Below are 24762 nucleotides of genomic sequence, written 5' to 3' on the forward strand. Positions count from 1 at the left end.
TGCTGAGTAATTGCAATTTTAGTTCATTATTTTCATGCATAAATTCCTAAGGAGACTTGTATCAAGATTGGATAAGAGTATTCTGCTATACTTACCCCCAGTCCTATTCCAACACTACTTTACAAACCAGCGGTGACTCATTGTACCCTGCTACACCCTCAGTCTGTCAGCTGTGTATTTCAAGTGGGAGTGGTTTGGTGGGGCGTTTCTCTCCAAGTTCAGTTACCTCGGTCAAGATTGAAATTTTGAAGTTTATTTTATGTGTGACCTCTGTTAAGTGCACATCATGCTAGTTGGCATCCCATCCTAATTCCTATTTGGCTTTTGTTAAGAATAGTGTTATATTACTGTTCCTATTTTAAATTAGGTAATAGCTGCAGTTTTGTGGTTTAATTTAACAGGTGATAATTTATTAGATTATTATTATCGTTTTTAACTTTTTATTATTAATTTCAATTGTTATCAGTTTAGTTCAGTTTAAATTATTATTTTTTTATTTTATTTTTCATTTGCAGTTCATTGCATGTGTGACTGCCATTTTTATTCTTTTAAATTTAATTTGACTTTTGTTTGTTTCTATTATTTTTGATTTTCAGTTTGAAATTAATTAAAGTTTGAATATTGTAGGTTGCATAAGCAACAAAAAAGCCAATAAGTAGTGGCCAGTGCTGTAAATACAAAACGAAACAGCAATTTTTTCTGGACAAAAAACGAGACCCGAAATGAAATGAATTGAAAAAATTGTACGAAACGAAACGCAATATTATAACGAAACAAATCTGACAAAAAATCATTTTGAACGTTTTTCGGTTTCTTCAATTTTTGGCTTTTTATGGCAAGTTGTTTTGTAAATTTTGATGAATCTCATTCATCTGGAGTCTTTTTTTCTGCGTATTTCAGAATGGTGAAAGCAGACAGAAGGTATAGTCCTCAAATCAATCAGAACATTGTCCACTTTTCTCACTTCTTTGCATTTTTGGCTGGAATGAAACGACACGAAACGAAATAAAACAAAACTATATAACTTTTATAGAACAGAACGAAATGGGATAACAAAGCAGTTAAAGACGATGGGAATTCTGAAAAATTAACTAGGTATAGGTATGAAATTTTGTCATTTACAGCCTTTACAGGCAATATGAATTACAAAAACTGATTTAAAGTTTTGCAATTCGCAGACAATGTGAACTTGAAAATTTATTTTAAAATTAAATAATTCAAAACCAATACAGAATTCTGAAAATAGATTTAAAATTTTAATTGTTCAAGTTTAAAGACAATGGAAATTTTGAAAAATTGGCCATATGAAATTTTGCCATTTACAAGCAATACATGAATTCCAAAAACTGATTTTTAAAGTTTTGCAATTTGCAGACAATGTGAACTTGAAAATTTATTTGGAATTTTGTAATACAAAGACTGGGTATGAGAATTTTAAAAAATCATTTAAAATTTTCCACTCCTAAGCAATGTGAATTTCAAAAAATTGATTGGAAATGTAATTTGGAATAAAGACAGAATTCTGAAAATTGATTTGAAATTTTGTAAAATTAAAGACAATGAGAATTTTGACCTTAAGATTGTAATAAACCTTGTTAAATAAAAAAACAAAACAAAACAAAATTGAAGAATTGATCAATATGCAACTTTTCCATTTATGGGCAATATAATTCTAAAAATTGATTAACAGCTTTAGAATTTGTAGACAATGTGGCCTTGAAATTTGAAAATTCATTTGAAATTGTGCATTTTCAAGACAATGAGAATTCTGAAAATGATTTGAAATTTTGTCATTTTTAGGCGATGTGAATTCTGAATATTGATTGAAAATTTCATAATTTATAGCCAATGCTGAATTTAGAAAATTTATTTGAAATTTTGTTAAGTAATCAAAAACAATGTGAATTCAAAAATGGATTAAAAGTTTTGTAGGTAATTTGTAGACAATGGAAACTTGAAAATTGATTTGAAATTTTGTAATATGAAAACTCTGGAAATTCTGAAAAAAGATGAAACGTTGTCATTAAAAAAAAAATGCAAATTCTGACAATTGATTTTAAATCTTTGTAACATGAAAACAGTGGGAATTCAGAAAAATGATTTAAAACTTAATGTATGTACTAGATTCCAAAAATTGATTAAAAGTTCTGTAATTTGTGGACAATATGAACTTGAACTCGATAAGTAGGTATGCATTCGAAGCAATGTCAGGTTATACTCCTTCACTTTTTCAGATAGGCGAAATATTCATTCGATGCTTTTTCAATTGAAAAAGAAAAACAAACGAATGCATTATTGAATCGCAAAAATTTAATTTACAATATGTACGATACAAAACAATTTCAAAAAACTGCAAATTTTACTGTTATGATTTGCCATAACCATGTACCGGAACGCTGTGTACAGTGTGCTATTCAATGGCACAACTATTAGCGATTTATTTATTTATTAATTAATTAGGCCGATTTATAGTACGCTTCGGTTATTATCACAAAATGACTGATAGATTTTCACACAGAATTTATACATTTATGCTGCGCTGTATTTCTCCAACGTCTGATATTATCCTTCAAGCCGGTGACTTTGGTGACGTTTTTTAGATTAGAATAAAAAGTATCTAGAAAGGTCGTTGTAGGTAGGTATCAACGTTGTTGAATCTACTTTACTTACTATATGTTGGCCTACTACGATCGATGTCAATAAATAATCAGACGGAATTACATAAGATATAGGCACATTACATAGCTAAATCTACGTTTATATTTACAAATACATACACGGTCTATACAACAAAATGGTAACACAGACAACAAATAGGTAGGTACAGGTAGACATAATAACCGATAGATACCTAACCTATATAGTATTTCAGTTTCTCAGTGTCCAGAATTTTGGTTAACATTGAGCAAAACGGACGTTGCAATTAATACTCCGAATGCTAAAATAAATCCAACGTGTTGTTCGAGTAACGATATCAACGCCGATTTTTTACTTTTTTTCAAGCTGTCGTTCAGCATGTTCTGTAATTCTGGTATCTGCGGCAAAAAAAAAAACAGCAGTAGAAATAGGTAACCGATACATTATGTACATGGGTGAAAATTTAATCCCAACTCACCATATTTGAGAGAGCTATGTACAAAAATAATCCGCTAGCAAATGAAAATATGTACTGAGACCATTGAAGATTTCCCAACGCTATTCCTATCACTACTCCTACGAAACAAGCGCACGATGTGCTGTAATTCCAAAATAGTACTCGTTTCATTGATATGCCAGATTGATATACAATTGCAAAGTCTCCTGAAATAGAAATTACAATGCATGTTAAATGTTGGTGTTGGTGATGGTGATGGTGTACGGTGCAGTATTTAATTAATATTTTCATCAAGAATCATAAAATGTCCAACGATATCTTTATTTTATCATCGTGTATGTTTGGTTTTTTCTTTTCAGATAAGCGCGAAAGAAGATTGGCACCGGTTATCTTGAAGCCGTAATTTCACGAAATGCTAGCAACCAACGAGGTAGGATCCTTTTGGGGTTTTCAGTTATTTAATTTAGGATTACTTGAATTACCTGTCGAGTTGGTTTATATCTCTTTCGAGTATGAATCATTATTTTTTCTTTGAAAGTAGTACTCGTAGGTAGGCAGGGGTATTAACTGTTAAATAGGTAGTAGGTAGTAGGTAGAGGTACTAGTTACATATACATAGGTATGCAAATACGTACTTTACCCACGCAGCCAGTGTAAATAGACTGTCATAAATTTTGAAAGATTTTGAGGTAGGTTCCAGAAAACTAGACAATTTATGAGTTCTCTATTACCTACTATTTTATCTCTCGAGTGAAAAGTCGACTAATGAATCACTATTCCAACATCTCCATCGGGTTTGCTCTTATTTTTTTCATTCCTGCCTGCTAGATTTGTATGAAGGGAAAAAATTCTTGAAAATTTTACCCCTTCCCTCTTCCTCACTTGAATTCAAACCTTCCCTTCTCACCCCAACTTTTCAATAAAGAATGAAAAAATCCAAAAACATTGAAATTTTCAACTTTTTAGTTTAGTTTTTACATTTTAATTCTTGAATTGGATCCACGTTCATTAGAAATGCGATATGGAATAGTCCCCCCCCCCTTCTGTGAACTTTGAACCTCCTCAAAAAATCAGAAACATCAAAATATTTCAAGTTGGAATTTTCATGATTTTGCATTCTAATCTTTTGATTTGATCTATTTTCATCAGAAAAGCTTTACATATGTAAAGATAAAAGTTTTGACTTCCCCTTCCCCCAGAAGGAGGAAAAAGTGTAACTTGGAACCCCTGAATTTCTAAATGAAATGTACTGAACTATGTAGAGAAATTCTAGCCTGAAAGTTAAAATTTAAATAAATTCTTCCAACTTTGTTTCATTTTTTGGCCTCTTGGGCCAGCTTGAGGTAAGTAGAATCTACGCTACAACTGCCAGTCCCAGGAGTAGAGAATACAAACCTTAAGAGAGGTTTGGAGCATCTACATAGCAGAGGCCGGTAACTCATCTTCGGCAGGCTGGAAGCTGAGGATGATGCTAAGACCAAACCTAACACCTTGGTGTGTGCCCAGCATCAAAGCTGCAACCAGAATGGGCTACAATATCAAGCCGTCTCAGGAAGTAGGGGAGAGGAGAAAATGATCGGAAAATATCCCTGAAGCAGCAACAGGAAGAGCAGTGAAGCTTGCAAACCCCAATACTCAAGAGTCATAAATACTGCTAGTGCTAGACACAAATCCTGAACAAAAGTGAGAATTCGGCACTATAACCGAACTTCGGGAAAGTTGGCTTAACGATGCAGAGGGCAGCCCACTCATCAAGCTATACTTCCTTGGGCTAGAAACCCATAGAAGCGAAAAAAACAATTTCTCGAGAAAACAAAAATAAGAAGGAACCTTGTTGGGCAGCAGGCAAAAAAGCCCACGCTATGGAAGAAACAAAACAGGCTGAAGATCGCTACCTGGAATGTGCGAGGAATAAATGGAAAAGAAGAGGAGCTGGAATACATCTTGATGCAGGCAGAGAAACATCGACATAGCTGTTGACATGGAAACCAAGAAAAAGGGCAGTGGCGCCGATGAACAAGGAGAATTCACCTGAGTATATGCTGGAGTAGGAAAAGCTGAACATGCCAGAGCAGGGATTACAATTTATACCCGAAACAGACTTAGACAACATCCAGGCATATAGATTATAGAATACGGAGTGAAAGACAAATTGAGATAAATCTGAAATTTGGGAACCAAGATATTTCAGTGTTTGGTGTATATGCTCCAGAGGAAGGCAAAAAAAGACATCCTGAAGGAGCTAGGAGCAGAGCCAATCATTAGACGAGTGAAAGATTACAGAAAGAAATGGCGAAAACACGTTGACAGAATGCCTGATGAACGGTCCCCTCGAAAAGTCAAAGAGTACACTCCAACTGGCAGGAGGAGTAGAGGAAGACCAAAGAAAAGACTTGATGATACATCGGCGAGCAATTCTTCCACATTTTCCCAGACAGGCTGAACAGCTCACTGGGTCAAAGTTCAATGATGATGATGATGATGATGTTTTATTTTTTACAATATTGAGAGTTTCTATATAAAAGGAGGAGCAACATTGCTTGGAGACTGGAAAAAGTTCTTGAGGTGAGAAAGTCAGCTGCGAGAGGCGCCCTATGTAAAAAAAAATTGAGCCTTCTAGCCATACAGGTGATTGAGGCAGGGGCTCTCAAAGTGGAGTTATTTTTGAAAAAGGTGGTTTTTTCTTTTGTGTCAGGATTTTTTCAAGTACCCATATCAATTTTTTTTAGAAAAAATCTTCCACGGGCCTCCCAAACTGTGCTGGCTTTCTTGTGTGAAGCCTCCCAAAATTGAAAAAAAAAAGATTTTTTTGAAAATTTCTCATTTCTCATCAGAATGTTTGTAAAAATTCTTCAATTTTCATCTCATTTTTTCAACTCTATGATCTACAACTAGGGGACCAAAATTTTTTGTGTGGGTGTTTTTGAGAAAGACGGTTATTTTGGAAAATTATAAGTAGAAATTGAAAATTGTCAAAAAAAATTTCGAGACATCAATTTTTTTTTGTTTTTTTTTTCAATACCTGCATCAAATTGGTAACAAATTTTGAAAATTTTCCACTTCTGTGGTACCTAGCATTTTTCTAAAAAATAACCCTCCTTTCACCATTTTACTTTTTTTAAAAAAAATTTTTGGTATCCCCAACAAAAATACCAATATTGTTTGAGAGACTGAGGGGAGGGAGGGTTCATTTTGGAGGCTAAGGGAGATTTTTGTAAAAAAAAAAAAAAAAAAAAAAAAAAAGGTGTAACCAACATTATGTGATAAGAGGGTTATTTAGAAAAATACTGCCATAGAAGTGGGAAATTTGGACTGCTTTGGTGTAGGTGTTTCATTTTTCTTGATTTTTATTGTTTTTTTGTGCAGCGAGAGGCTCTATGCAGGGAGACTAAACGTGGCTTAGGAAGCCAGGGGCCCCAGGGGGTGTGCTTTTAAAGGGAAATTATTTTTGAAATTCCCAGAAATTGAATTTTTACAATTTTTTTCAACTCTGGGGTGGACTTCCAAACCTGCTTTTTTGAACTAAAAAATAAGGAATTTCAAGGGATATCTCCAAAAAATAACGTTTAAAATAGTATCCACCCCAATCTGAATATTTTTGAAGTATTTAGAAAAAGGCCATAGACCACTCTGACTGGTAATCCGACAGATAGATGCTTCATATCACCTACGAGTCGAGTACATCTCTACGAGTACATACCTAATTTATGAGTATATTCTTCAAACGCGATCGCTGTTGATAATTTGATCCCGGTCGACAAATGAAACGAGTATCCAGCGCCGATTGATATTCCATCCATGAAGTTATTCATACAGTCTCCAGCTAATATAACGATGGCTAATTTCGATAATTTGGCATTTGATTTTATGCTGGCGAAACTGCTTCGATGAAAAAGCTGCGAACAATAATGTAAGAAGAAATATCGTATTTTTAGATATCCAAACATTGAGATAATGGGTTCGAGTAGGTACTCGGATCACGGGTACTTATCCAAAATGGCATGATGGCATATCTTACCGTCGATCTTCTCATTTCGACACTCATTTTTGAGCCATCGGTCGGTGGCGCCACTTCTTGATTACTTTCTTGCGGATACATAGGGTAACCGTTATTTGTTTTCTCGTTTAGAGGTTGTTCGTCGAATTTGTTGGTCGTCTCGTTTGGTGATTTTTTTATAGAATCCGCTCTGTTTGTTATGCTTTCTTGCTAGGTTTCAATATGAGATAATAAAATTGCGATAAAGCGATTAGAAAAATGGCGAATTACAACACTAGCTAAATTTTATTGATATTTTTTTGAGGGATTGCCCCTTAGATTTTGATTATTACATGGCTAGAAATATCGATAGCTAGGTAGAGGTATAGATGATGGTGGACCTACCGAGTCGTCTCCTATAATAGTGGCTAAACTTTGCGCCAACGACGTAATCCATAATCCGAGCATGGAAAAAATCGCGATTTCAAGGTACTTGTTAGAGGACGAGGACAATTCGTACGCCTGTAAAATAAAAATAAAAGTATGATAAAATTTAGATATCGTACCGTACCTGAATTTATACTCGTATTATGTAGGTATGTGTAGTCGTACATCTCTAAATACGTAACAATAAATTATTAATGTTCTCGCGTTTCAACGTTATCAAAATAACAAGCTCGTAAGTAATATGTGATGTATAATGTGCCATATGCATTAAGTAGAATTAACTTTTTCGGCAATAAACAGCGAATAAAAAAATTAAAAATACGTAAATTTTTCGATAGGGTACCGGTTAGTAGATACTAGATACTCGTATGTTAATACGTAAGTTGCATAAATGGGTAAGACAGGTTTCTATGAGATTTTCGTTTCGAGTAGGTGGTAAAAGGATTATAGCTCTTGTAGAAATAGAATATCTAAAATAGGTATCTCGCATTCGAGTAATAAATATTCAACTAAATAATTATAATGCCTGTCCCTGTGATGAGTGTGACTTTACTTCGCTGAATTTTCTGATTTCATTATGGATGGAACATTTCCAGAGTTGGAGCAGCATACTTAATCGAATATTTTGAAATGTTGGGTCATTTTTGTTTTGTTTTATTAAATTTGAGGCGAAAAAAGTACAGTTTTGAGGTCGATTCGGGTTTCTGATCTTTTCCATAATGAAGAATAATTCTAGATTCGAATACGTATTCCAAAAAATTATTATGGGTGAAGGAATGAATTCGAGAAGCTCCAAAAATGGATCTCAATCTCTTTAAAAATGTAAGTTTTTGAACAAAAACTTCATTTTTCGAAAATTTTTGATTCTATACAGTACTCGATGGCTTGTGCAATTTTTGGATCAATTTGGAAAATTTAAAACTTGTCGTTTTGGGCAGTTGACGTTTTCCTTGAAACTGTACTGCTGTACTGAGTCTTCATGCCCTATTAAGAAGAGGGTATTCCGAATGACTTTTGGAAGTGCCCTCATTTATGAACCCTCTTCATGCATATTCACGATCAAATAGTGGATTTTCGGACTTTTTTTTATCACCCCCCCCCCTCCATTTGACCCGTGGAATTGAAATTTGGTGTCCTGGTGGTGGTGTCTTGAGCGAAGAGGGTTCGACGTTTCAACCCCTTCTCAGCCTTCTATATCGATATGGCCATTTTTTCTGAAAAACTTGGAAACACGAAAAAAGTTTGAGGAAACTTTTTCAATTTCCATCCAAAATAGGATACTTAATTTTAAAAATGGAATTTCCACAAATCGATAATTCTGTGTCAACTTAAAATACAGTTTGCTCGTTGAAGAAGAACATGGTTACAATTTCAAACATTTTCTGAAAATTTTGCACCCTCGTTTCATCCAGACAAACAGATGTTTTCATTGTTTTCTCTCTTTTCAAAAAAAAAAAAAAATTCAAAGAACTTCGTATCATCAATATAAAATGTATGTGGGTTTTTTGGGGATGGGGAGGAGGAGGGGCTACAGTATTGAAAATCTGAGGCCGAAAGATCGAGAAAATCGTAGAGAAATTCAATTTTGTCGGACTTGTAGACATTTTGATTTTTTAAATTTACTTACTTTAGGTTCTGTGGTTCTCAGTTTTGTTTTTGTTTTTTCCTTTTGAAAGAAACTGTTTTTATGTGAAGCGGTGTTGGTGTTTCATTTTAATGAAGAATTAGCTTGATTTTTTTTTTTTTTAAATCACGTCTTTTCTCAAAAGTAGGTACGATTCCTATTCGAAATCGAAGCCCATGCCACTTGATAACATAAAACTTACCCGTTGGTTTGATTTTGCATCGAGTGAGTGCGAGTTTGATTTGTTTACATTTACGAGCAAAAAAATTGATACGAGACTCGTTTCACTTCACGCCTGTTTCGCTATTGCACTAATTATTTAGTTACGGAGATATGGAAATTTTTATATGGATGGTTAGGTTACAAATAGGTAACTAATAAGCTTATAAACTCGAAATGTTACAGAACGTATGTAGAGGTAGGTAATCCTTTCGGGTAGTTCGTTATTATTTTGTTGTGTCTCGATTTGATCTTATCGAACGACTACAAAGTTTGCTGCAATGTTATTGATTAATCAATCAATATGGTTTCAATAGAAATTTATTTTGTTCTCTATCAAGTAGAAACACACAAATAGTAGCAGTTTGGATTTATTAGCTTCAGTGAAACACTGAAAAGTTACAGAGCGACTGTTTGATTCGATATTCATTAATACGAGTAATGATTTAGACCAATAGTAAGACACGTTATCTGTATGCTAACTCAATCACATTATCAAAATACGTAAAGGTATTTTATGAATTAAGGTTCTTCGAATTGAACAAATTAAGCTTCAGGGATTACCCTGTGTCTGTGTCTGTCTATACGAGGTACTTCGTACGTACCTACCTACCTAGGTATCTATCTGTTGTAGAGGCAATATCGAGTGCTGACAAGTCCCCTTAAATGCCAAATGCGGATGAAATTCTCTCCAGCTTTCGATTAGGTGATGAAAATAGATAATTATGTACCTACAGGTAGGCTATGCGACATTAAAATGGCGACGGATAAGCAGGTGCGGCCGCCTGGCGACCATAAGCACGTGTTGACAGTTAACTTTTTCGAAAAAAAAAAAAAAAATACAATTTTATATACAATATTGATAATAAATTATCTGTGTAATTAAATAAAAGATAACGCATACGTTAGGTACGAGTATATATGAAGAACGCGGTTTAATATTAATCCGCAAGACAATTTCATTTAATTGCAGCAAAAGCAACCGTGAATTTTATCTATAATATTTGTGAGTGCCAGCTATTGCTTAAATGATAAGCTACACTTGTACTGTAACTGTACATCTATACATCATATGTACACTTTTTGTATACCCTGCTCGTTGCAAGTATCTATATGTAGGTAGGTTGGTATTCAACTTTTAGGCACCAGCACCATGTACAGTAGACGTATAGTGCCAGAAGGGTTAGGGTAGGTTAGCTAGCTTTGGGTATGCGATGCTCTACATATGAACTTACCTACATCATTTTCCCCACGAATACTCGTACAGATATACCTACTTATAGACTTAAAATGGTCTGAGTGAATAATTTTTTCGGTCGACCAGTCAATCACCTAATACCTATCTAGTTTTCAATTTTTCATTTGTTCATATCTAGCCCTTGAGTATGTATAGGAATCTACTCGTACTTATATCATGCTCGTGTGAGCAATTATGGCGTTATCATCGATTATACTCGATCAACGTTAGATATAAAAAAATACATGGTACTCGAGTAAATCATTTTTGATGACAGCGTACATGCGATGGATTTTTGACTAGTACCCGTGCCCGAATGCTACCGTTTAAATTTAACAAGCTTTATGTAGGTAGAGATATGTACCTAAAGTCATTCAACGAATTGCAAAATACTCGTAGTGCAAAATTTTACTGTTGGAAGCAGAGGTGAAACGAGTCCTCGAGAATTGAGACTCAGAGTCTTTGAAAATCATGACTCTCGAGTTATGATCATGAATATCGAGTCTTCAAATTAGGAAAGACTCCGAGTCTTAAGCAAACCCAAGTCTCATGCCTGTGTGCAAGTCCCTTGATGAGTCTCATTGTCAAATTCAAAATGATGGCCCGAGGTTGGCTTTTTATGCACTTTCTGATTTTCTGAGTTGAAAAGTCAATGCTTTGACAAAATCTGTCCAAAAATGCCTGACGTACTCATTTTTAATTATTTTGGGTTATTTTTTCCCCTCTTGTCTGGTCGACTGTCTAAATTCCCTACTTCAGGGCTTGAAAACCGGATAGATATCACTCTCGGTTTTGGTTTTATGTTTTTTGAAAAAGTAAAGGTTTTGATTTTGGTTTTTTCCTTTTTTTCTCCATTTTTGATTTTTTAGAGGGAAGAAGGCCAAGAAAGTGATCACTTTTTCAAATACTTTGTGTATGTGACTAGAAAGCAGCACTTTGGCAGTGCCAAATTTGTCAACTTTTTTAGTTTGCAGGCCTTTTCACCTTTAGCATCAGTTTTTACTTTATTTTTACCAAAAATGCAGTATTAATTAGGCTAATTACCTACCTGGAAAGTTCCAAAACCAAAACCAATTCAGTTTTCAATCGGTTAAGCTCTCGGTTTCGGTTTTGAATTTGAGAAAAACGCTCCCAGTTTTGGTTTTGGCTTTAGTTGTGGGAAAATAATGCTCCTGGTTTTGGTTTTGGTTTCAGTTTTGAGCAATTTTAATCAGTTTTTGGGGGTTTCAGTTTCAGTTTTGGTTTCGGTTTGCATTGTTTGCAAGCCCTGCCCGTCTTGTCCCAGTATTCGAGGAACTTCATCCCTCGTCGTCAATTGTCTGGTCCAGTTTGTCTGCGTCTAAGTCACCAGATAATCGACACTTGAAAAGGTGTCTGTCATTTTGTACCTCACTGCATTCACATAGATCGTCATCAGCCAAGTGCCATCTGCGCAGGTTGGATTGTGAGTGTGTTTTTCCACTTCTCAATCTATTCAACATTTTCCAGAGGTTGTATTTCAGTGTGCTGCCCTGTGGTAACGATTCCACAATTTGCTCTTAATAGCTTCTTGAGGCTATATTCCAGATTTGACAGCACTCAACTTCGACAGGAGCGCTCAATTAATTTACCATTCTCAGGAAACTGTGTCTGAATTTTAGTCTGCTCTCTGGTAATTCGTTGTATCCATACATGGGGTGTAGGGGGTTGTGTGTTGACTGTTGCTTTAGTTTTTTCTGCTCTGGCAGCCACCTCCCTATATACGTACCTCTGGTGGAGCAATCCCTGCAAGACAATGCAGAACTATGAAAAAATGGGTTGGCCTGAGGCACCCTGCCACCAATCTACAGGCTTCATTTAGGGGTACATCTACTTTTTTTAGCATGCGCCGATTGTCCCCCTGCTGGGCATGCATATTCTGTGACTGAATAACACAGTGCTAGTGTTGATGTACGCAGGACCTGTGGTTTAGCTCCCCATCTATCACCTACCAGCTTTTGGATCAGGTTTGTTCTTGCTGCCACTTTTATTTTGGTCTTTTCACAGTGTTGCTGGTAGGTGAGTAATCTATCCAGGGTCACTCCTGATATTTGGGGTGGTAGGTGTGATTTAGTGCAGTATTTCCTCATTGTATGTTGAGCTGGCTCTTGGCCTCACTGTTTCTCAGGTGAAACAAACACGTTTCTGTCTTGGATGGGTTTGGCCACAGATGATTGGCTCTATAGTCTTTAGTCTAGCGGCCTGGAGTGAAACTAAATTCTATCACAAGCATCTGATTCGCTGATTCGAATCTCGCGGATGCACGAGATTCAACCAACCAATCAGAGCATTTTTGATAAGAGTTAGTTTTAACCCAGGCCATTCAGATCGCGCTATTACTGCGACAAAAACGCTCAATGTATTTCAAATGGAGTTGCTAGTATTATTAGTTGTTGATAGTATTTACATGCTAAACTAATTTTTTCACATCGAGCGTATATAAAGGGACTGATATGCTGCCAGTGTAGAAAATTAGCCATAGTTGAAGCCGACGTTTTGGAAACAGAAGCCAGGAAACCTTCCGCCCATGCGCCAAAAGTAATGTTTACAGCGTACTGGTAAACCTTTTAGTCCTCGGCACCAAGCCCCTGGGCCATAGGACCCCCCTGGCATAAGATTCCCTCAGCCATAAGGCAAGCGGTTTTTCAGGTCTTTGGGCGGGTAAACTTTTGGCTTGTCGTACGAAGTGAGTGTGAGGTGGATCTGAGGGTCGGAGTCGGGTTAGTGTTAAGAGGAAATGAGTTGAAAGTTCAGTAATGTGAGTCAGTTATATAAAAAAAAAGATATGTCAGAGGCTGGTAGAGAGAGATGAGAGACAGACAGTAGAAAACTTGTAAATTGCTACAAAGTACAAGGTCAACAATCATTAGTCATCAGTATTAGTAACACAGCCAAGACAGGTAAACTGGCGCATGCGCAGAAGGTTTCCTGGAGGTTGATGATTTTTCATTAAAAAGATAAGTTGCCTCTATGTCATCCAATCCTGTTCCATCTCTCGCCGTTTTTCATCTCCCTCCTCAGGATTGAGTAAAATTACCAAAAATATTAGAATCACGACATTTCATCCAAATTGTCCCTAACCCTGAACAGGATTTGGAATTAGGTGTATGCGAGAAGGCATGCGTAGGTTCAGTTGACTGAACACTGGATAGGTAATACAGGAGTAATTATCGCAATGCATACCCTTGCATTTTATATTAGGTATGGTATGTATAATTGTATACTCGACTCTTCGGATTAGGGTTATCAAATCACCCATTGCTAATTTATCGATAATTATCTACCGATAAGGAGCTCAAAATAATCGATAGGTATTATCCTTAAAAATTGTAAAACGCGCTATTTTCTTTATTACTCACCATGCGGAACTTAATACGACTTGATGTTTTACGATAATAATGTCGAAGAAAGTCTAATGTAGGTACTACATAGAAATGGCTCAAAATTGTCAAGCATCCAATACCTATGGAATTGCTTTAATAGTCGGAAATCAATACAAAATGGTTACCTACGAATTATGAGAGGCAAAATTTCAGATTTTGTCAGATCTCACCCCCTCCCCCCCCGGTTCCTTGGTGATGGATTCGATATTTACGGTCCCCAGCATATTCAGTGTAGATACTAGGTACCACACAGACGAGTGCATAATATACAGCAAAAGTAAGCAGACATTTTTTTCCCACTTTTCTGGTCATTAAAAAAGTTTCAACTTGAGCTGCTAGGTAACGTGTTATGTTCATCCATCAAACTTCTTCGGACTGACGCTTGATTTCAATTAATTAAAACCATTATTTTAAATAAACTGCGTTTCACGTAATACTACTGGCAACTCTGTAATACAATCGAGAGCTGAGAAATATCATTATACGTTCATCTACATATGTACTACGAGCAGAATTTTTTCTCAGTTCCGTATCGTGCCAATAGCAGCAATAGCAATACAGCTACAATGCTACATAATGCGAATGGAATCGCTTCCGAAGCTCTTATGTCTTTACTTTACAGTACCATGCTTCAATTAAGACATAGTGCCATTGGCATTGGCAATTAGAATATTTTTTGAACACGGTACTTCTTTGGCAGCGCTATTGAAGTAATTTTTTGATTGTTTTTTAATTGTTGTACCAAATGGTGCGTTGCTAAATTGTGGAATTAGCTTATATACGTACCGTATAAGCGATGATGAATTATTAAATGGTTCGTGTAATTTTACAAATTTACCCACTAACGTAAGATTACACTACTATAAATACTGTACTCGTATACGATGTTGGATGTTATAGGTTAAGGCCGTGTACCTAGCTCATAGCTGCTGACCATAGTTAAAGACGGTTGTGTATGTGTAGGCGGCGCGGCGGGGGTCGAAAAATAGCGCTGGTGACCTGTTTTTTTTTTGTTTTTTTTTTTTAATGTTATGTTCGTAATTTAAATAAAGATTTGTATATGATTAGAATGCGAGGAACCAAACTTTTTGAGAAAGTATTGCTCGTCTTTCGAAAACAGAATCTACATCGGTTGCGGAAATCGTTCAACATTATTTGAACTCAAAAGTTTCAATTTCAAAAATTCCCATCACGATATTCGATTAATTCTGATTCTGACCCTATAACAATGAAAATAAATCACAATCAGCATATGAACATTTTTGAACTGGGAAAATGGGAATCATGTCGAGGGCTGGAATTCATTTTTCAATTTTTGTCGAATCTTCAAAAATACAAGTGAAACATGAACCAAGAAGGGAAAAAATCAAAATCTCACCAAACTTATGTGAAAAGGTTTTTTGTGATTTTATTTTTGGTTTTCAATTTCTGTTTTCGCGTTTAGTTTTTTGTGGAATTTTTCTCTCGGTTTCCAGTTTTTTTTTGGGGGGGGGGGTTAGTTTTTGTTTTCATTTGTAAGGTTTCATTTTTGTTTTCAAATTTTTATTGTTTTTAGGTTTCTCTGGTTTTTGGTTTTAGTTTTAGAATTTTTAGTTTTAATTTTCAGTGTTTCAGTTCTTTTTTGATTTCAAATTTTTGTCTTAGCTTTCAGTTTTTTTGGAGGGAGGGGTGGAGGGGTTAGTTTTTCCGTCATTGGTTTTTGTTCTTCAAATTTTTGTGTTTAGTTTTCATATTTTTTTGGGGGATTTTTTTCAAAATTAATTTCTTACATTTTTTCATTTTTTTGATATTTTTTGAGGTTTTATTTTTGGGTTTAAACTTAAATTTTGTCTAGGTGGGGGGAGAGAGAGAGAGGATTAGTTTTTGTTTTTTGGTTTTCCAATGTAATATTCTGGCTAGATTTCAGTATTTCAACTTCTGTAATTCTTCTGCTAATTTTTATCACATCACTGCTCAGTTTAATTCATTCATCCCCTAATTCAATTAAAACTCTTAATCAAAATATTTACTCACGCCTTCAAAGTTCATTAAGCGTTGTAAATTTAAAAATCAAAAAGTTTTTGAGTCAATTAATAAACAGCAAACATTTATAGCTGTAGGCTCTTCAATTCCCACAGCCAGCCCCCATTCACACAATAATTTGGTTCTTATAAATGTCAAAACTTCAAAACTTTTATGGCTCTGGGCTCACGTTTTCGCCCTCATGCTCGCAACCATTTTCAATATGAAAAAATCAAAATTTGAATAACATTGGTATTTCTCATATAAAAAGTTGGCATAATTGACAATTTTTGTACAAGAGCTAATGAGCTTCAAGTACTTTTTAAACCCCTTTTAAATTAACCATAAGTACATTCAAAATATTGACATGACATTTACGACTTTTTTATCACTTACTAATTATTCAGAATTGTAACCCTTTTTCATTTGTCACGCGCATGCACCCTCCAAATTGCAATTTTACGATGTCGTAAATGCCACCCGCATTTCGAAATTGCGCATCCTTTTTGATCCTTCCCCAAAATAAATTTGAATCAAATTGTCTTACCAATTTGCCCAATTCGAGGCCCTCCCTCTCAAAAACAAACCAAACTTTATTATAAAAACAATTAGGGTGAGTTTACAAATTTTGTCTATTTTTCGAGTTCATGGTTTTAATTTATTTTGTTCACTAATTTTCAAGCATCGTTTTTTTCGGGGATTTATTGAATTTATTCGCGAATTAATTTATTGGTCAATTATTTTTACTCTCGAGTCAACAAACATTTTTTATTGCGCATTTTATAATTTTTCACGATATCATTTGAGAATTTCAATTTTTGGTTTGAGAACCCATTTATGGCACTGGAGATTTCTTGTCAATTTTACTAGTTCAATTTATTCAACTTAATTGGTAAGTCTCCTTTTTGGAGTTTTATTTAAGGTGCACCTGGGCAAGTCAGAATGATTTTTCGCAATTTCAACTTTGACCAGCTGTTACTCCCCTTCTAATGAACCAATATGGATCAAATCTATTATGTAGGTTCCCATAAGGGTTTTTAACCTATGGTGAAAATTTGAGCACAATTGACACAGTAGCTTTCGCTCAGTGGAATAAAATATAAACTGTTCTGACTTCCCCCAATTGGGGGAAGTCAGAAGAGGCTAAACTTTGCAGAGGCGTAGATCACAAACGAAGCGCCCTAGAAAAATTGCACAGAGACAAAATTGTATAGAATTTAATTCTCCTTGAGATCACTCTCATCAGATTTTCACTAGGACGCACAGTTTGTCAGCTATATGTGAAAAACTAAGAAATAGAAAGTCTGTATTTTAGAACAAATTTAAAACAAGTTCAAAACAACAACAAAATACAATTGAACCAAAGACATCTAAAATTAAACTGAATCGCGAAAATTTTTATGCCGTGATGAAGTAGGGGTAGTACCCTCAAGTCACCTTCAGTGGCACTTTGCCAGATATAAACCTCTAGGAGCTAGAGCAAGTTTTCTAACTTACCCCGAATTCCAACTCCCCCCCCCCCGGTGCACCTTATTTATTTAAATTTTAGTTTAATAAGTTTTTCCTTACTTTGCCTAAACTTAATTTCAAATTTTTATATTTGTGTAAATAATGACTTGAACATTTTCCAAATTTACTGGTAAATTTAGATTTTTTAAAACTTTTTAATATTTTATCCAAAATTTTGTAAATTTCTATCTTGAATTTATCAAATTAAATTTTGAAAACTTGAATTTTCGAATTTTATTTAATTAAAACTTGAGGAATATAACTCCAATTTCGCTATTTTTGGTTTGGTTTTATGTATTTCAATTTCCGTTTTTTTTTTTGTTTTCTATAATGAGGTTCATTTCGGATTTCAATTTTTATTTTTAGTTCATATTTTTGATTTTTGTTTTTTGTCTTTAGATTTTTTGGGTTTCTCGTTTATTCTGGGTTTTGGGGAGGGGGGGGTTCTTTTCAGTTCTTAAATTTTAGCCTTAGGTTTTTGTTTTTGTTTCAAGTATTATTTTTTTTGAAGATGGGAGGGGGGAATTGTAATTTGTATTCGTTTTTTCTATGCATAGTTTGTGTTATCAAGTTTTCAGTTTTTGTTTTCGATTTTATATAATTTTTTTCAAATATTATTTTTCATTTTTTTAGAAATTTCTTTTTAAAGGGGTTTTGCAATCCCGATTTAGGACACCCTTCAAACATAACTAGGTACCTACATGTAAAATTTATGCTCCTTGAGTCATCTAGCAAATGCTTCAGCGTTGATGAAAGCACAAAATAGAAAACCATGTGATGTAAAAGCGAAAAAGGGTTGGGGAGCACTTTCATGCCAAATCAATTTTAAGCAGGAGAAGAGGGTGTGACATTTTTTTTTCAATTGACAAGAAAACAAATAGCTTCCCTCTCTAATTACTCTGCTCAGGAATAATGCTAATTTCAAATTTTTAGACAGTTCATACAATTTTCATTTTCTTTTCGATTTACTTATAGATACTTGTATGTATCGAATACTTTTGACAGATTAGGGATCGCGTCTTTTTCATTGATTTTGCCGTCAATTGTGCTACACCGGTAGCTTTCCTTATGATAAAGTCTAATTAACTTAATTTTCGTTATAAGGGAGAAAAAGTGCTTCTTTTGCTCCCGCTTCTGATCGTTTTTGCTAAATGTTTTGGCAGGTCACAGTGAATGATAATTGATAATGATGGTATAGCACATGATTGGTTGGTCTTAGGTGATTGATAACATTCCACCAATCATATGCATCCATTTTAGGTTGCCAACCTATATTTTTAATAAATGAAACTTTCTTTGGGGTGCTCGATATTTTTGCACATCCTGTGTACCTAACTAAAGACCAAGTTAGGAGCTGGTACGAGATGACAAGCTGTAGATTCTTATGAAATTAATCACCTTCAAATTGTTTTGTGCGGCAAGCAATACTATATAGGTAAAAAGTAACGCCAGTATGAAGCCGAAGTTCGCACTCAGTCCTCTGGAAAAATGACGCCTATGGGCCTCTTCTCACCCTTCTCTCTAATCGAGTCCGTTGATTAACGAATGAATTTGTTAACGTGGATCGCGTATCAATTTCGCTTTATACGTGATTTTTCGATGCTATCACCGACCACGTCAGTAGGTAGATAGGTAGCTCTAGCTACTAGACCTACTATCGAGTGAGTAATGATGCGTCGCTGCTCGCTGCGGTATATTCTCATGCGAATCAAAATCGAAGTGAACCGAACTCGATACAATGCTCGCTTTCGTATCAGTTCACCGTATTTGTATATGTAAATGTACTGCGAGTACAAACTTATCAACTTTTTATGATAAGTTTATGAAAATATACTCTTATACAGGGGGGAAAAAGAAGAGAAGAAAAAACATAGCGTTACATCATACGGTACACATACATATATAATCGGAGAGCGAAGGTCGCCACCGTACGAGTAGGTATAACGTTATTATACTCTGACGATAATTTGCTAAAATGCAGCGTAGGTTCTCGAATACCAGCATTCGCGTATAAGCCACTGTTCCGATTACAAAACTTGAGAGTACCAAAAAGTCATTCATAGAGATACGTATATTGATCAATTGATTATGCGTTTGAACAGCAGGTATTCTCTGTTCATGCTACCTACTTAGCTACCTAGTACCTGCTCCCTACTCCCCACATTTTGGCGAATCATGTTTAGAAAATGTCTACGACCAAGTACCTAGTACCAACCTCTACCTACTCTGGTTTTGGGAACACGAGTTCAAAGTTGCTAGTATCAAATTAAAGTAGATAGGTACTCAATTTACTGTTGTCAACTTACTTTTTGAACATACTACATTATTACGATACATTGTATCGTAGGTACTCGAAATAAATAAAGACTTTACTTTGGACTGCACGTTTGGCACCGAGTGCCATTGTTATTTATTCAAATTTGCCTACTATAATTAATAATTATCGCGATAAAATAACGATAACCCGGCTGTTACAATGTCTAATCGATTAACAGAATGTCTGAAATGTGAATAGTGTGATCAAATGTCAAAGTAATTGATATGACAGTTGGTAATGGTATCATCGAGTGTCGAATTTCAGCACCGGTGTCACCAGAGAGTCGTTTTCTGATGGCACTGCATTACGAGTGCCAAATGTAGCTGTGGAATGCATGAGTGAAAGCTCTGAATCTTAGACTTGACTATAATTAGTAGCTACATAGAGCTAAAGAGAGCTTTCTCACATATCTGAATGTCATCATCATCACTATTAGTATATTTTGTATTTACCTATGAATTTTGTTTTTTGGTTTCAGAATACTCGACCGTAGGTAGTAGGTACTCGTACAAGTGAAGATGGAGACGCGGAATAATTACGCAGTACGAAACAAATTCTAGCAGCTAAACGTAGGTACCTATATAGGTAGATATAAATTACGTGGAAGTAGATATCTACCTCGCGTGTATAGGTACTGTAGATAATAATGTAAATGCATCAAACTTACCTACCTCTGGAATAAGTTGGCACAATGAAGATGTAATGAGAGATCCGAAACTTAATCCTACCAGTACGTTCATGACGTGTTCGCGATACTCGCCGGTGATCAGCGGAAGCAGAATATAACCCCATATTCCCGCCAAACTGATGAAAAACGCCGATCCTAACGAATATATCCAAACTGCAGAATCAAAACAAAATACTCGAGGTAAGTTACGAATAATGAAAACTCTTATGCTCATGTTACACCATATCAAGTTCAATTTAAGGTTAAGTTAAGTTGTGTGAAGCTGACCCATTGAATCTCCTGATTATTGAGGTAGTCCTTCAGAATCACATAATGATCCAAAAAAGTCTAAAATATCAAATCTGAATTGGTTGTGGATTTCTCGAAGCTCAAAAAAAAACAAGCGTCCTAATCGCAATGCAATTTGGTGTGAACAAATTGCGATTTGTCGTCGGTGAGGATAATGCAGTTTTAGGACTCCCCCCCCCGGGCTCCTGTGCTGACAAAACCGTGTTTTGTGATCGTATTTGTAGCAGTTTTTCTGAGAAAATTGACTAAAATTTTGATAAAACCAGCAAAACACAGTTTTGCACACAAAAGAGTACTCCTTTCTCCAGCACACGTGTGGACTAAAACGATATATTTTTGATATTTGCTCTTTGGCATCGTGGTCTGCAAATGCTAGACAATTTTTCACTCGCAACGGACCACCTTTGGATAACTCTTAATGTCTTAATGCATTAAAAATGGTTCGAATTTCTCACCGTACATACTGTCCAGCTTGAGTTTACTTTGAAATGAGTCCGCTTGTTGACTGAGTAAATGAATGAAGGACAGACACGTTGAATTTTCATTGCTGTCGGAGCTGGAGCACTGAAAAATTCAAATACATTTATAAATTTAAAGTAAAGTTCGGTACTATGATAAGGATCTTAATTTTGAAGTTGGTGAAATACGTCTAACTTGTAAGATGGTAAGGGCAAAAATGAAATTTATCCTACTAGTAGAATAAAACACTACTTTATTCACTCTCGCTAGTCGCTCGAGTGATCAAATGCGCGTTTTCTCCCCACGTTTGGATAAAATATGTTATTCAACTAGTGAAATAAAGTGATTTTCGACGATTTTTAATTACTTCCCTCGCTCTGCTCGGGAAATAAACCTCAAAAATCGTCAAAAATCACTTTATTTTACTAGTAGGATAAAATACCATTAGTTAATCTTTCAGTGAATTTTTTTTAATAGAATTTTTGACCTGTTAGTGTTTATTTAAAACAGCTATCCGCTTAAATTTTAATCAAATGTTTGTGCTTGCTTGAGATTTTTAAGGGGGTTCAATCCGTTCTGGTAGGTGCCTCAAAAAGATCGAATATTCGATCACGCGAGCATGTACTTGAGCTGTTCAATATCCATCATCGATAAATGCTTTTTTTTAAAAACCACCGTAATCAATTTTTTAATAAGTTCTGTTATCATAGTCACTTTTTTATCGCCTAAAACGTATTTTATCGTTGAAAGTATTCGATATCATTGCGACGGGGGGAAAAAACCTATTACCATATTTAAATGGATGTTGTAGACCTACAAGGTAATGGTAAGGTAAGGTACCTATATAGGTAACTACATATACATCATCGAATCAAAAACATTAACTCTTGAAAAAATTCGTTATGAGAGCTCGGTGCTGAGAAGTACCTACTTCGGTATGTGTGCTAAAGATATACGATTGTGTGTAGCTATGAGATGGCGAAAAAAAATTAATAAAACAACTTCCGCGCAATAAACGAAGAAGAAATTCTAGAGAAGAATTGTGCAACGCCGTCTTATCGATGTATTTTTCAAATGTAAAATTGAACGGAATATTTTGATTAGCTAATTATGAAATTTGTTACCTATAAAAATTTGAGATCGAATCGTACCGATACTTAAAATACATAGACAAGACGAGAAATAGAAGATGATTACTCGAAAAATGGTATCTATTTCGATTATTATTGATAAATTAGCCAATAAACTAAAATAAAATATATGTATCTACTCACATTTGTTTCCAATACACATAAAGAAGTAGGCGCAGGATTTAAACGGCATTTAGACACGTTGCTTAAAATTAAATCGTTAAAACTATAACACTGCGTATAACTTGATAACGAACATAAAAAAAGTAATAAAAAAGTGTTTAGATATTTAAGAAAACTCATTTTTGACAAAGGAACATGAAATTAGGTAGCGGTAAAATAGAAACGACGACGACAATTTTTTTTTTTAAAGAAAAAAAAATGCTTAGTAAGTGAAATTAAGCATCGAGGGCCATCGAAGACAAATTTACATTGGAACACGGCGCATCAACGAGCATCCTGCCGTCTATTTAATAATTATGTGATAAGTGATGATAACTGCTTCATTGTTCATGCCACTGAAGTAGTTTCTTACTTTCAATTGACTTGACGGACTAAAATCAAATTTTCATCGCCGCGCCGCGAAAAATCATCAGTGTTGTCTGCGTTGTGATATGAAAAGTACATTATATTTATGAAATTTAAGCGCATCTTCGAAAAATGATATTTATTTTTCATTTATGCTAACTGAATTACCTACCTACTTCAATCTACCAATTCAAATTTCACTATAGAAGGCGAATCCGATGATGAATCTCGGTTTTCCCGATTTTCTCCGTTTTCGCGATATTTTAGCTAAATTTCAATTTTTGTTCACCCTAAAATCTGTAATTATTTTTTTGAAAAATTACGATACATTTAGCAAAATAGATAATCGAAGAGCTGTCAGGCAGCTCACCTTTTAGTGCAGAATATGCTGTCGAGACACGATTTTTTTATCGTTTCCGTATGGGTTGCACCACACAAAAAGTTCTAAAAAATTCGCTGCACCATGGGAGGGGATGGTGGGTAGGTATATTAATTTATTAGAAACAAAATGAAATTAACATAACCGGAAATGTTGGATTTAATTTTAAAAATTGGAAATTTTCTTCGATTTTCGAAAACATTTTTTGAAACTAATCTACTTTTTACCCCTTTTCTTGGACTGATCACCTCTCTGTAATATTATAACGATGTATCTCGCAATAATATTGTTTAAATGGATTTTTTACCCCTTCTCCTGAGTACTTTTAACCCTCTCCTGCCAAAAATGTTGAAAATGGGTATAAAGTCTCCTCTCCGAGGAAAGTTTTGAATAATGGATGTACAGTTTTTTGGTCAAGTTGATTTAGTTCAATTTTGTCACTTATGTGAGTCAATGAATTTAAAAAAAAAAAAAAATCGATCAGACAAGACTTCCCAAAGTCGTCTGCATGTCTGTTTGTGTGTCTGGCCTCTTAAGGTCGTTGGCCTGTCAGTCTAACTTCTCAAGGCGCTTGTCTACCAGTCAGTTCTCTCAGCAATTTTGTAATTTTGTTTCAAATTCTTGAACTGCATAAAAATGATTTTTTTCAAACTTTCAAAACTTTAAAAGTTTAATAGGTACGTATATAGGTAATGCCTACAATTGCATGTTCCGAAAGTTGTTCCGATGTGTATCACTTTTAAACTCGCGTTTCACATCCAAAATTGAAAATTGTAAATTTTTTGAATATTCAAAATTGTGATTGAAAAAAATTGAGTTGATCACATTACAAGAGAGTTTGATTGTTTTAAACAACGCGATGTTTAAAACAGTGTTTAAATTAAAACAACAAAAATCCTGATTGAGTTTTAAAAATTGAAACAATGAAAAACATGCAAAGCAAGCTCTGTTAAAAAAATTTTCTTGTGACTTGCTTTTTTTTCTTTTTTTTTTTTACAAAAATCAAATCACGTTTTATTCAATTTTTTTTGGTCACTTTGTATTTATTTTCAATAATTAATTAATAACTATTTCATTGATAAAAATAAGGGGATTGAAAGTTGGAAATTTTTAGTTTTTTGTTTTAAACCTAATTTTTTATCACATTTTAAATTTAAATGTGTTTAAAATTTAAAATAATATTTAAAAAATTGGAACATGTTTTAAACATCTACACTTTTGACTTTTCCATCATTTTTTTATACAAATTAGTATCTAATTACAATGTTTTAATTAAGCAAAAACAAAAATTAAATTTAAACAAAAAAAAAACTGTTCCTTTGTGATTGTGATGTTTGTTCAACTTTGGCTGGATCACGGCAATCAGGCGAAAAAATTTGAGATTTTGGAATAATTTGTTTTTTTGTTTTAAATTACTTCTGGAATAAGATCAAAAATGTGTTCGTAGATAACTCAAACTCAAAGT

At 34.6% G+C, this 24762-nt stretch overlaps 2 protein-coding genes across 3 annotated transcripts in view; one reads left to right on the forward strand and one right to left on the reverse strand.

Annotated features, from left to right (window-relative positions):
• Positions 1-24762, forward strand: part of LOC135840550 (uncharacterized protein CG43867) — a 143440-nt gene that overhangs the window by 108297 nt on the left and 10381 nt on the right. Inside the window, exons 23-24 of the transcript XR_010557764.1 lie at positions 3454-3524; positions 20304-20693. The gene's annotated coding sequence lies outside the window, so the exon portion shown is untranslated. The remainder of the gene's footprint in view (positions 1-3453; positions 3525-20303; positions 20694-24762) is intronic.
• LOC135840607 (metal cation symporter ZIP8-like) lies at positions 2293-22933 on the reverse strand. 2 transcript variants are annotated; one of them, XM_065357236.1, is made up of 8 exons: positions 22535-22933; positions 21257-21365; positions 20497-20666; positions 7476-7592; positions 7113-7301; positions 6795-6990; positions 3116-3300; positions 2293-3035 (listed from the first exon to the last, which is right to left on the reverse strand). In XM_065357236.1, the coding sequence occupies exons 1-8, from the start codon at positions 22691-22693 to the stop codon at positions 2877-2879; spliced, it is 1284 nt and encodes a 427-aa protein (XP_065213308.1). In that variant the 5' UTR covers positions 22694-22933; the 3' UTR covers positions 2293-2876. The 2 variants fall into 2 exon arrangements, with proteins under 2 accessions (XP_065213308.1, XP_065213315.1); XM_065357243.1 differs by lacking the exon at positions 22535-22933 and adding an exon at positions 21748-21766.

This window comes from Planococcus citri, chromosome 1, assembly GCF_950023065.1.
Source record: "Planococcus citri chromosome 1, ihPlaCitr1.1, whole genome shotgun sequence".
NCBI classification, from domain to species: domain Eukaryota; kingdom Metazoa; phylum Arthropoda; class Insecta; order Hemiptera; family Pseudococcidae; genus Planococcus; species Planococcus citri.

What these genes read in the sequence shown, in the direction of transcription:
- LOC135840607 (XM_065357236.1), bottom strand. Translation starts at nt 22,693, where the DNA reads ATGAGTTTTCTTAAATATCTAAACACTTTTTTATTACTTTTTTTATGT. An exon ending in CAAGCTGGACAGTATGTACG is followed by an intron (nt 20,667 to 21,256) that starts GTGAGAAATTCG and finishes TTGATTCTGCAG; the next exon opens with TTTGGATATATTCGTTAGGA. An exon ending in TGTGCCAACTTATTCCAGAG is followed by an intron (nt 7,593 to 20,496) that starts GTAGGTAAGTTT and finishes TTTATTTTACAG; the next exon opens with GCGTACGAATTGTCCTCGTC.